Below are 13920 nucleotides of genomic sequence, written 5' to 3' on the forward strand. Positions count from 1 at the left end.
CTCCTTCAAACAGCATGAGTTGTAACACAGATAAATGGAAGGCCATACATCAAAGAAAATAAAAGGGAAATGGTAACCTAGAATGTAGTGACACTGGAAAGGACTTAGCAGTCACACTAGATAACCAGCCCAAACATGAGCTCCCAATGCAATGTGGTAGGATCATCAAGTAGAAGTAGGGTGGGGTATCACAGCATTAGCGAGACCATTTACTGGAATAATGTGTCCAGTTCTAGTACTGATATATCAGGAAGGATGTTGAAAAATTGGAAAGCATTCAGAAAAGGGCTACAAGAAAGATGTGGTTTGGAAAACATGCATGATAGTGAGAGAGTTAAAAGTTTCCATTTATCCAAGAGAAGGTTAAAAATATGGTCAGCAAGTATTTTCATGGGGAAGATATTTCTGATAGTCAGTTCTTTAATCTAGTAGAAAATGGCATAATAAAAGCCTGGGTTTGGAAGCTGAAGCTAGACAAATTCAAACTAGAAATAAGATGCAAACTTTTAAAAGTGAGTGTAACTAAGCAATGGAACACCTTACCTAGGGATGTGATGGATTCTTCACCACTTGAGATGTCTAAATCAAGTCTGGATGTCTTTCTAAAAGATATGCTAGAGTTCAGATAGAAGTTATGGGCTACATGCAGAAATTACTGAGTACGGTTAGAATCATAGAATCATAGAATATCAGGGTTGGAAGGGACCTCAAGAGGTCATCGAGTCCAACCCCCTGCTCAAAGCAGGACCAATTCCCAACTAAATCATCCCAGCCAGGGCTTTGTCAAGCTGGGCCTTAAAAACCTCCAAGAAAGGAGACTCCACCACCTCCCTCGATTCTAAGGCCTGTGTTGTTCAAGAGATTAGACTAGATTATTATAATGGTCCCTTCTAGCCTTAAAATCTATGACTCACTTCTCTCCGATTCCCGGTATGTCTCTGGAGGAAGGTGAAGGAGCTAGATGGTGTGTGGAACATGCTCCTGCCACTGAATTGAATACCATTCTGAGGGCTGAAGCCATTTAAGGGGGAGTAGATACCATTCTGAAGATCAAAGGAGAAGTGGCCCGGTGGCCCAACCTGCTAGCAGCTCCACTTCCAGTGGGCCATCCTGCTAGCAGCTCAACTCCACTATCTGCTCTACTTGTTTGTCAGTGGGCCCACGTCTCCCAGTTTTTTCAGCTCATATTTAAAGACCTCCAGTCAGCAGATTGATTCCCCATGAGAATATCTTCCTCCTGTGCTTTCCATAGCTTGATCCAGAAAGAGATGGTAAAGGATTTATTTTCTTTGCTGTGACAATGTCCCAGTTTTTAGCACCAGCTGGCAAACTACTCTGTTGTGCCCTGAGCATAAAGTCAGCAACAGAGCAATTCCCTTCTCACTTGCCACTGACACACTTCAAGCAAATACAATCTTTTAAAATTAAAACAGGAACAGTTCAGATTCGTGAAGAAAAACCCACTATTGTCTAAAATGTATAGATGGGGTTGAGAAGGAGAGAGTTATTCCCACATTCAAATCAGCGGTGTGCAAGAAACATGCTGATCCTGGCCAAAAGTCAAGCCCAACAGGGCCCACTTTTTAAAGATTCTGTCTATTAAACAAGCTCAAATGATCATATACTGTAGCTCTTGCTTCTTCAGACTTCCCGTGTACATTTGTCACTGCAATATTTCATAATTGCTACTTTTTTCATGAGATTAATACTCATGTTTTATGTAACCCGTAAATGTAAATACAGGTTCCTGGCAGTCAGCTGGAGAGTCACTAGAATAACTGAACTACAGAGATTTACATTTCATTTTGTTGAGCTCAGAATTTGCTATTAAAGTGAGGGGCAACATAACCATCCTTATGAGCTGCATTCATTTTTTGTTTAATAAGCAATTACTGTTTACAGATATTCCACTGAGGAAGTACTCTTTCTATTAACACAAAACACATATAAGATTACAGTAATTTTTCCATAGTTTTTCATTTCCGTGAAAAGGAGCTCCCTTGTGGCTGGTTTCGTACTTTACTGGTAAAAATTTTTTTAGTTTCCTAATGAAGGCATGTAATTGATTCTCAGTTGATGACGACAGCAGGAATAACAGTTATTAAGTCAGTTTTCTGTTCAAGAATCATTGGAGACAGCTATCTCACCATTTTCCTTCTTCCAGCAGATTTTTAAAAGCATCACCAGTGAAGATCCGGTCCAGGGTCAAGGAAGTCGGCGACTAATCAGTTTTTCACTCTCAGGTATGTCTTTGCTTGAATGCATAAAGCTATGAGACCAGAGGGTAGGACTGGAGATTTATAAACCATGAAACAACCCCAGTAGACCGTTTAGACTTAGCTTTGAAATTTTGAGGGCCAAAGGTTTAAAGAAGAGAGGCACAGGTTCACCTGAAAAACATGCATACAGGTGTACCTGTAATTGAAAGCAATTTTACGTCTGTAAAGTGCGGGTAATAATACTGATCTCCTTTGTAAAGCTGATTGAGAGATAAAAAATGCTAAATAAGAGTGAAGTATTATTATGAATTGCATGTGCAAAAGGGCAGTAAGGTGTCCAGCTATCCATTTGTACTTGCAGTTACTTAAACTTACATGCATAATTGTGGCAACTGCCTATACAGGCCCCAGTTCAGGAAAGCATCCCTTTTCATGATAGCACGTACCCACGTGATTAACTTTATGCTTATCTTTAAAGTCTGTTGAAGTCAATGGGACTTCAGCACATCCTTAACTTTAAGCACATGTTTCAGCGCTTCTCTGAATCGGGCCCACGGATGTGCGTAAACAGGAGCTTGTGCATGCTTGTCCTTTGAGCTCACAGAGGCTTCTACTTTTCTAAATTTGCCCTTAGATATTAGTACGCCTTCACCTTGACTATCATTCCAGTTTAAAAATTATTATTAGTGAAGTGTTGTGGTAGTTTCTAAGAATCCCAGTCATGGACCAGTACCCCATTGTGCTAGGTGCTGTACAAATCCAGAACAAAAAGACAGCCCCTGCCCCAAAAAGCTTGCAGTCTAAGTAAAACTATAAAGAAAACAAAACAGGACTCTACATTTTAGAGGAATTAAGTAATGTAAGTAGATAAATAAAAAAAAAATACCATAAAACTAACATCTTCGAGCCAAATCCCAGAAACTGCCATACTGGATCAGCCCATCTAGCCCAACGTATCCTGTCTGCTGCAGTAGATAGTACTAGATGCTTCAGAGAAACCTTATAGTGTACATTTATGGACTACCTTACCACAGGGAAAGATTCTTCCTAATCCCATGTAGTTTGTGGTTTATATGTCCCTTATTTTGTATCCTATCTGGGTAGATTTTAAATGTTTATCCAATCTATGAACATTTACTCAGGCTAACTTTCATTTAAGTCAGTGAGAGTTTGCCTGAGAAAGTACTGAATAAAAACTGAATAATAATCATTGAGTTCAGCGGAAGTTAGCCTGACCAAATGTTCCCAGATAGGATAAACACTTATAACAGATACAAACTCTCATGTTTCAGGACATTAGAAATGGGAGTTTGAGTTATTTCAGTGGGAATTTTTCTCAGTATTCACTTATTTAGGGGATCAAAATTTGGTCCGGTGAGAGGTTACCTCAAGCCTTAACTGTTCAACAATAACACCAACAGTTATGGCTTTTGTGGCTTTTTAATCTTTTATGTGATTATATTAGTATAATTATTGAATGTTTTAAAATTTTAAAAGAAATATTAGGGGCCTATTTAATTAGACGTAATATAATCTATTTTAAAACTCCATAGCAACATCTCTAATTAGCTTTCAAAATAAAATAAACATGACTTTTCCACCTCTCTGAGAGGAATGTCACACTTCAGATTATAGACAGCTGTAAGTGTCTGAGTTCTTTGTCATGTTGGCTGCAGAAAGACGACATGCACTCAGGTTCTCATAATGAAACAGCCACTTCATTAGACGGCAGTTCATGGTCCAGTGACAGCATAACATATTTGCTGAAGGCACTTTGGCCTATTCTGCTGGTTGATGGATAGATTTTACTGTCACGAGGTTTGTGTGAGATTCCACCTCTAGTTTTCCTTTCTTAATATCAGCCTATCACTCCTAGTTATAAGTCTGTGCATCACATTCAATAATTTTTCTCAAGCTTTAATCTTTGCACACTTTGATACTTATACACTGTTTACAGGGTTTTCTATGGCACCAATGACCATAATATTTAGCATCTCACAAACATTAATGAATTTATCCTCATAACCGCCTTGTGAGATAGAGAAGTATTATTACCCCATTTTACAGAGATTAAGGACCAGATACTCAGACGGTATAAATCAGCACAATTCATTGAAAATCAATAAAAATTGTTTAGACTCCTAAAACACTTAGGGCGCTTATGAAAATTTTAGCCAGAAGTGGCAAAATTGGCAGATGATACAAAATTACACAAGATAGTTAAGTCCAAAGCTGACTGCAAAGAGTTACAAAGGGATCTCACAAAACTGGGTGACTGGGCAACAAAATAGCAATTGAAATTCAGTGTTGATCAGAGCAAAGTAATGCACACACTGGAAAATATAATCCCAACTATACCTACAAAATGGTGGGCTCTAAACTAGCTGTTACCACTCAAGAAAGAGATCTTGGAGTCATTGTGGATAGTTCTCTGAACACATCCATTCAGTGTACAGCAGCAGTCAAAAAAGCTAACAATGTTAGGAACCATTATGAAAGGGATAGATAATAAGGTATAAAATATCAAAATTCCACTATATAAATCCATAGTACACCCACATCTTGAATACTGTGTGCCGCTCTGGTCTCCCCAGCTCAAACAAAATATATTAGAATTGGGAAAGTTTCAGAAAAGGGCAACAAAAATGATGAGGGTTATGGAACAGCTTCCATAAGAGGAGAGATTAATAAGACTGGGACTATTCATTTTAAAAAAGAGACATTTAATGGGGGATATGATAGAGGTCTATAGAACCATGAATGGTGTGGAGAAAGTGAACAAAGAAGTGTTATTTACCCCTTCATATAACACAAGAACCAGCGGGATGCAACCCCATGCTCTGGGTGTCCCTCAACCTCTGACTGCCAGAAGCTGGGAGTGGACGACAGGGGATGGATCACTTGTTATTTTCTCTGTTCTGTTCATTCTCTCTCAAGCATCTGACACTGGCCACTGTCATAAAACAGTATAGTAAACTAGATGGACCATTGGTCTGACCCAGTATGGCCATTACTAAGTTCTTATGTAATCAAATGCTTAATCAAAATCCACGTATACTACAGTTTGAGATTTTCAGAACAGTCTTTGTATGAGATTCGGGTGACCAATTTTAGTGGGAATTAGGTATCCAAATCCCTTAGGCACCTATGAAAAATCTCAGCCTATATTTACTATATTTCATTTATTCACTAATTTTGTAACACACACACACACCCCTCCCACCCCCAATCAAACTAAGCTGTTAGGATGTATTCTTTATAAACCCAAGCTGTTTACTGCTCAGGAGTCTATTACCTTTCCAGAGTTTCTGCTGGGATGGAAGTGATTTTCCATCACCTCCAAAACAGGGTTGTGCTTCCAAGGCACAGCCCAAGATTCATAGACTGTAAGGCCAGAAGGGACTGTTAAGTCATCTAGACTTCTGTATAACAGAGTCCAGAGAATTTCACTCAGGTACCCTGTGCTGAGCCCAATAACTTGTATTTGACTAAAACATGTTTTCCAGAAAGCCACACAGTCTTGATTTGAAGACCTCCAGAGATGGTAGTTTGTTCCAGTGGTTCATCAACTTCACTGTTAGAATATTCAGACTAATTGTTCCACTTTCTCTTGTATTTTTTTCTCACTGAAGACAATTAAAAAGTTCTGTCTTGCAGCCATTTCTGAATAATTAATTTATTCTCATTTCATTTATTAATAGACCTGCATTTTCATTAGTACTACTTCTGCCTCTTCCCCTATATAAATAAAAAGCTCTTCTAATTCTCCTTGGTGCCCTTGGCTATCATGAATTCATTTACCCCTCCCCCCCCTTTTTTTTTTTCTGTCCTTAATGTTTTCCCTGCAAGACTGCTATCACTGGATTCTTGTTTGCTTACCTCTCCACTTTTCTACTTTTTAAAATCTCAGGGTCTTTAAACGCCTCCTTGTGCAGCCACTCTGGCCAATTCTTATTTCATGGATTTTTGTTTTTTAAGAGGAACTGGAGTCTGTTCATAGATTCATAGATTTTGAGGCCAGATGGGACCATTATAACAATTTAGTCTGACCTCCTGCATAACACAGGCCATAGAGCCTGACCCAGTAGTTCTTGCATACCCCGTTGGCCCTTATATATAGGATCTTTTAGGATTCCTTTGCCTTATTCTGCACTCTTGGATTTTAATACTTTCTGTCACTTTACATTCCTCAGAAGATTTCCTAATGCCTTAATATTTGCTCTCTTGACATCAACAATACAGCTGCACCACTGAACCCTTTCCTTACTATGCTGAGTTCAAGAACCTCATACCTGCACTCAGAGCTTGTCTATACAGCAAGCTAATGTATGGCAAGTTGAGGTGTGAATGTATAGCACACAGGCTTATTGCACACTAACTAGCCAGGTGGACCCTGAGACTGCACACTAAACATTTCCTAGTGTGGTTTGGTCTACTGCTGTTTGAAATACTGTAACCCACACACCTCCTGGGTGTTGTGTTCTGTCCCATCTAGTGGCACCGAGACCACTTAGAGAAAGAGGTTAATGAATCTGCTCTACAGCCTTAGCTAACAACCAAATGGCTTTTAGCTCATGCAGTAGAGGCTCATGCACTAAACTCCAGAGGCCCCAGGTCTATTGGCATTACAATCCCAATAGATCAAAGTGCACTGCAGAACTTTTAGTGTATGGTGGCAGGGTCCACACGGCGAGTTAGAGTGTGCCACAGTAGCATGGGATTCGGAAAATGCACACTAATTCTGCTCAAGCTAGAGTGTTAAAAATAGCAGTGTGGCCACAGCAGCACGAGCAGTGGTTCAGGCTAGTCGCCTGAGTATGTACCGAGGGGGTTGGGTGGGATTATACTCGGGCAGCTATCCCAAGTTGCCACCCATGCTGCCGCTGCCACACTGTCATATTTTAGTGTACTAGCGCCAGTAGCCATACTGGGTCAGACCAATGGTCCATCTAGCTCAGTATCCTGTCTTCCAACAATGGCCAATGCCAGGTGTTTCAGAGAGATTGAACAGAACAGACAATCATTGAGTGACTCATCATCTGCTGTCTACTCCTAGCTTCTGGCAGTCAGAGGCTAGGGACAACCAGAGGATGGGGTTGCATCCCTGACCATCTTGGCTAATAGCCATTGATGGGCCCATCCTCCACGAATTTATCTCATTCTTTTTTGAACCCTGTTATAGTTTTGGCCTTCACAACATCCCCAGCAACGAATTCCACAGGTTAACTGTGTGTTGTGTGAAGTACATCCTTTTGTTTGTTTTAAACCTGCTGCCTATTAATTTTACTGGATGATCCCTTGGTCTTGTGTTATGTGAAGAAGTAAATAACACTTCCTTATTTACTTTCTCCACACCATTTCCTATTTTATTGACCTCTGTCATATCCCCACTTAGTGGTCTCTTTTCCAAGCTGAAAAGTCACAATTTTTTTTTTAATTTTTACTAGTATGGAAGCTGTTCCATACCCTTAATCATTTTTGTTGCCCTTTTCTGTACCTTTTCCAGTTCTAAATATCTCTTTTGAGATGGGGTAACCAGAACTGCACATAATATTCAAAGTTGGGCGTACCATGGATTTATATAGTGACATTATCCCTTTCCGAATGGTTCCTAGCATTTTGTTTGCTTGTTTTACTGCTGCTTCAGATTGAGCAGATATTTTCAGAGAACTATCTATAATTACTTCAACATCTCTTTCTTGAGTGGTAACAGCTAATTTAGAACCCATTATTTTGTATGTATAGTTGGGATTATATTTTCCAGTGTGCACTACTTTACATTCATCAACATTGAATTTTGTCTGCCATTTTGTTGCCCAGTCACCAACTTTAGTGACTCTTCCCAGTCAGCTTTGGACTTAACAATCTTGAGTAGTTTGTATCACCTGTGTATTTTGCCACCTCACTGTTTACCTCTTTTTCCAGATCATTGATGAATATGTTGAACAGCACCGGTCCCAGTACAGATCCCTGGGGGACATCACTATTTACCTCTCTTCTTTCTGAAAACTGGCCATTTATTCCTACCCTTTGTTTCCTATCTTTCAACCAGTTACTGATCCATGAGAGGACCTTCCCTCTTATCCCATAACTGCTTACTTTGCTTAATAGCCTTTGGTAAAGGACCTTATCAAAAGCTTTCTGAAAGTCCAAGTACACTGTATGCACTGAATCACCTTTGTCCACATGTTTGTTGACCCCCTGAAAGAATTCTGATAGATTGATGGGGCACGATTTCCCTTTGGAAAACCAGTGTTTACTCTTTCTCAACAAATCGTGTTCATCTATGTGTCTCATAATTCTGTTCTTTATTATAGTTTCAACCAATTTGCCTGATACTGAAGTTAGGCCTGTAACTGCCAAATGCATTATAAAACTGCACTGTACTGTGGTATAAATCTAAGCCTTCTGTAATTCATTGATTTAACCAAAGGATTAGACCCAATTATTCCTAAACCATCACTTAATAAATATTCAGTGAGAATATTTTCAGAACCATTCTGATTAGAGGGAAATATTTCCATTTGGGAAAGCATAATGGATTCGGATACTATGCTTCTATAGATATGATAGAAAGGACCACCAAGTGCTAACACACTAGTAGGAACTTGCCTGAGTTTTTGGATTGTTTCCTGAGCCTTTTATAGGAAAATTACACTTCTCACAAATATTGCATGTCTCATTGCAAATAAAATAGGAATCTGTCAGGTATCTACCAGCGCCCAGATAATTTTCTGCAGATCTTCCCTATTGTATTTTTTGATGACTGTAAGAACTTTGTGGGGAGATGTGATAATAATGTTGGAAAATCTGTCCCTTAAGCAGCTGATTGTGCAACCCTTATTTACATGAATATCATATGGAAGTCATGGGAACTACATGCATAAGGATTATCTATTTATCAAGGTTGTGATATGGCTCCCATCATTAAGCACTTACATGAGTGAGGATTGCAGGATCAGGCCCTGACACAGCCATGAAGACTGCTCAGGACTATAAATAGAGAGGATCAGGGAAACAATGTTTCTGCCCATCATACATGTTACATAAGTCTTATATAAGAAGCAAAAAAGTGCTCAGATTGATGTGCTGTCAGATCAAAGGTAGGGTCTGGTCCTCAAATTATTATTTCTTCTTCATTCTATCTTGTGTCAGCCACAGACTCTCACAGACTTAGTTGTATTCACTGTATCATTCCTCCATGCTTCCATTAACCTAGTGGAGGGTTCATATAATAGTAAGGAAAAAGAACTCTTCAAAATTGTAGGACTGATTCTCCATTCCATTCCACTGCTTTTGTGGTGGTTTGAAGCCATGAATTTTAGTGCAGTTACACCACTATAAAATTGGCATACCAGAGGAAGAACCAGGCCCTGTATTTGGTGAGAGTTAAAATATAGTTAACCTAATAGTCGGTACTTCCACAGCAAAGAGAGAAATAGCATCACACACACACAAAGACAAGGTGCAGTTGTTCACCGAACCCAATCCCAGGTCTCCAACCCCTCTGTGACCTTTGCATGGAATGTTGGGGCTACTAGTGCCATGTAAACAGACCCGATGACACTCCCTCTGACTATTGCAACTTCCCAACATTGACACAAGCGCCTCTTCCCTTCTGTTAAAGGTTTATAAGCTCTCCCTGTTTAATGCTGACTCAGGGAAGCATGGAGTACCACAGAACAACTTCTTTTTTTCATGTGGAAATAGCAACATTTACAAGTTGATAGAAAGGTCTGAAATCCATTACAGGGCTTCAGGCGATGCAGAGTGCAACTTTGCTATACAGCCTGGGAATGTAAAGATTGGGCACTGATTCGCAATGAGCTCAATGGTTTGGAGGTCTCTGTATTTGCACTGTGTTGAATCCTTGCTACTCCATTTGTGCATCAAGTGCACACATCTTCCATGTAATGCCCTAATACAGTTGGTTGTCCACTATCTTAGGCAGAGTAGGAAACCAGGTGGTTCAATGATGAGATCATCTATGATATGCTTGGTAAATGCCAGGGTCTGCCCACTGCATCTGCCAGGTGTCTTCTCAGTTGAAGTTGGATGACAGACTTGCTTCTCCAGCTGCCCAGAATGGTTGGCGGAGCATAAGGCAAGTGTGAGACAGGTGAACAAGATTATCATGGAGCAGGAGCTTTTGGTTAGTGAGAGCTTTCTTGTACTCGCACATCATAGCCACCTCTAACTGTATGGTTGGAGGAGGGATGTTTTTGAGGACTGAAAGCCAAGGCAGCAAAGTGGATTTCAGGGTGCCAGTTACAAGTCTGATAGCCGCATTTAGCAGGATAGCGATGAGGTCTGTGTAGAAGTTTCTTTGCTAGAAAGCTGTGCAGTACTTGTCTGTGGAATAAACTAAAGCCACAGTTGCCATTAGTAGTATACGAGCAGCAGAACCCCAGCTAGAACCTGCTTGCTTTTGGAAGATATTATTGTGACTCTTTGTTTTATGGGTCACCTGTTTCAGATGTTGATAGATAAGGTTGCAATGAAGAGTGACTTCTAGGTTGCCGGGGTTAGGATTGTGGGCGATTGCCTTGCCATAGAAGTTTATGTTCAGCATCCTCTTAGCTTCAGAATTGCTGAGATGGAAAGCTGACAACACCATTTTTGATGGATTGGGTTTGAGTTGCCAGTACCAAAAATAGTTTTCCATCTTCTTCTGATCAGTTTTGCTGGATGTTGCGGCCTGTGTCGTTAGTGATAGATCATCAGTATAAATGAGCTTATGTATAAGTTAAAAAGGGATGGTGCAAGTACTGATCCTTGTGGAAGGCCATTGTGCAACCTCCACTTTTTACAAACCTGATTTACTAGATGGACACGGAACTGTCTTCTTTGAAGGCATTGACCTAGTGAGTTGAAATGTCTGGCCGGATTGAAGCAGGTTGGATAGCTTCAGCTCTAGGCCCTTGTGCCAGACAGTGCCATAGGCTGATGACAAGCCGATAAAAGCTGCAGCCATTTTAATCTTCCACTGAAAACTGGCCTCAATATGTGTGCCACAGAACTAACTTATGTGCACTAAAACTTCAGAATTACCACTGCTGAACAAAGGGCTTTTAAAAAAAGATTTTTTTTGCATGTTGAAGTGCCATATCATGCAACTTTCCCCAATACATGACATTGAGAAACTAACTATCCCATATAGTGCCTGGCTGAATTGTTCCACTTGTACTTGGACAAGTATCTGGAAGATTATTAATGAAAGCTGATTTGTTTTTTAAATACTGAGTTCTATGGTCTCCATAGTTTATTCCAGGTAATAGAATTAGACTGGGGGTCATTATAGTTACCTGCTCATAAAGAACAATGAGCAGGTAACTATAATATCAAGTGCTAGATATTTTCATTCCTATCTATCAATAACCCATATCATTGGATAACAACATGGGCAATCTTTTTTCTAAGGGAAAAATGTAGAAACATATAAAGCAATAAATATTTCTGTTTGAGAGTCTTTTGAGGAGACATCAGAGAAAACAAAATCAGTTCTCAGAGGCTTTTCTCATACTTTCTCATCCTGTGGCTTACATTACTAGCCTCATTCTGTTATTCTGCTCCGGCCCAGTCCTCAGCATCCCTTTTTCAATCCTGGTTTGGGCTTTCCTGTAATGTACTGCTGACAGCACAGTATTCACTGCAAAACCAGTTGATCATAATGGACTTCAGCAGAATTGGGAGCCAGACTTCATTTGAAAGGTGTTTTGTACATAAGAACCTCACACTCAGGAGGGGCAGTCTATACAAGCTTCCCATTTTTTAAACCTTTGTACAACATAAGGTTTACAGTCTGAACCAAAACATTTTATTTGTGTAATGGTGCTACTAAGAGCATGACAGCACACACTCTCACAGAAGTACTTTCTAGCGGAGTCTTCTTTCTCTTAACCTGTTTTGTATTTGATTAAGAGTATTTGACAGATGTGAGAATGGGATTATTAAAATACAGCATGTTTATAATGCTCATATGTGCGACACCTTTTGAAATCTCTGCCTGATGAGCTGAGTATCCCAGGTGCAAAGGAGCACACAGTTCAGGCAGAGACATCCCGTAGGGATACATTTATTAAAGGGGAAACTCTATATCCTATTAAAGGGAAAAGGAAAGAAGTTGGTAAAGTACAGACAGGTGCTAGTGAGGAACAGTCCAACAAAATAGTCACATTTAAATATAACACATGAAGGCAAGCAATAAATATTGACAAAATGTACAAGCGCTCTATACAAATGCTAGAAGTCTAAATACTAAGGTGGATGAACTAGATAGTGTGCCTGGTATTAAATGGAAATATTAATATAATAGGCATCACGAAAACTTGGTGGAATGAAGATAATCAAATGGATGTGGTAAAACCAGGCAGCAGGTTTAATACAAACAAGATAAAGTACTTCTTCACACAATTAACCCGTGAAACTCATTCCTATAGGATGTTGTGAAGGCCAAAAGTATAACTGGGTTCAAAAAAGAACTAGATAAGTTAATGGAGGATAGGTCCATCAATGGCTATTAGTCAAGATGGTCAGGGATTCAACTCCATGCTCAGGGCAGCCCTAAACCTCTGACTGTCAAAAGTGGGAGGGGAAGATGGGTAGATCTCTCCAAAATTGCCCTGTTCTGTACCCCCTGAAGCTCCATGGCCACTATTCTGACACAGGATACTGGGCTAGATGGACCATTGGTCTGACCCACAATGGCAATTATGTCCTTAAAAACAACCACAACAAAATTATTTACTCTTTCACTTGGGACTATCTTTTATTGGGTTTTATCATAAACTGTCTAGTGAAGCAAACTGTAGAGTTTCTGATCCTTAGCCCCTACTCTTTGACACAGCTGTACTCTGACATACACTTTGTTTTCATTTGCAAAGCATTCCATTAGGAGTTCCAATCCATCCAGCATATCCTCCTATTGACCCAATTGTACCATTGTTAATGGGTTTTAATTGGTCTCATCTAACCTATTGGCTCAGCTGTCTCATCAGGTTTCTGTTAAAGTATTAAAACTGTGTGATAATGAACATGTCAGATTATGACTTTTAAACAATCCTCAAAGAGAAATGACACTTAAAAATATTTAGAAAGAATCTCCAAAATTGGTTGAATTTATCTTCCCTAACATATTACATCTCTTTAAGACAGTGACAGAAAGAAAGAAGCAAAACTGCTATTTATTGCCTTTGTTTCAATATGAAATAGAGTTTTAAATGAAAGGGGATGAAACTCTAAACAAATAGCAGTTGAAATAAAGAATCACACACTGAAGTCATTACAAGCAAGTGGTTTCACATCCAAAGGAAGCTAGACATGCATCTGGAAAAAGAGATTCAACGGGTACAGGCACTAGCTGCTAAGGAGTCCTGAAATAATGAGATACAAAACAATTTACAGGTATTTCCTGGGCTTCAAAAAGACAAGCAATAATGGGCTATGTGGCCTTCTTCAGGACCTTATGGGTAAATTTGAAAAGAGGCACTTGGGGGTTCCATCTGCATAGGGTTACCATACGTCCGGATTTTCCCGGACATGTCCGGCTTTTGGGGGCTCAAATCCCCGTCCGGGGGGAAATCCCCAAAAGCCGGGCATGTCCGGGAAAATCGGGAGGCTCGGGGGGCCTCTTTGTCCGGGGTCGGGGGCATGGTGCCGGGCCGGGCTGGGCGCGGGGCCGGGGTCCGGGCCGGGAGCCGGG

At 40.1% G+C, this 13920-nt stretch overlaps 1 protein-coding gene across 1 annotated transcript in view; it reads left to right on the plus strand.

The window, feature by feature from the left end:
* Positions 1-13920, plus strand: part of HECW1 (HECT, C2 and WW domain containing E3 ubiquitin protein ligase 1) — a 381766-nt gene that overhangs the window by 224680 nt on the left and 143166 nt on the right. The window contains exon 6 of the mRNA XM_034759497.1: positions 2168-2243. Within this exon, the coding sequence (XP_034615388.1) occupies positions 2168-2243 (76 nt within the window). The remainder of the gene's footprint in view (positions 1-2167; positions 2244-13920) is intronic.

This window comes from Trachemys scripta, chromosome 2 (genome assembly GCF_013100865.1).
Source record: "Trachemys scripta elegans isolate TJP31775 chromosome 2, CAS_Tse_1.0, whole genome shotgun sequence".
NCBI classification, from domain to species: Eukaryota; Metazoa; Chordata; order Testudines; family Emydidae; genus Trachemys; species Trachemys scripta.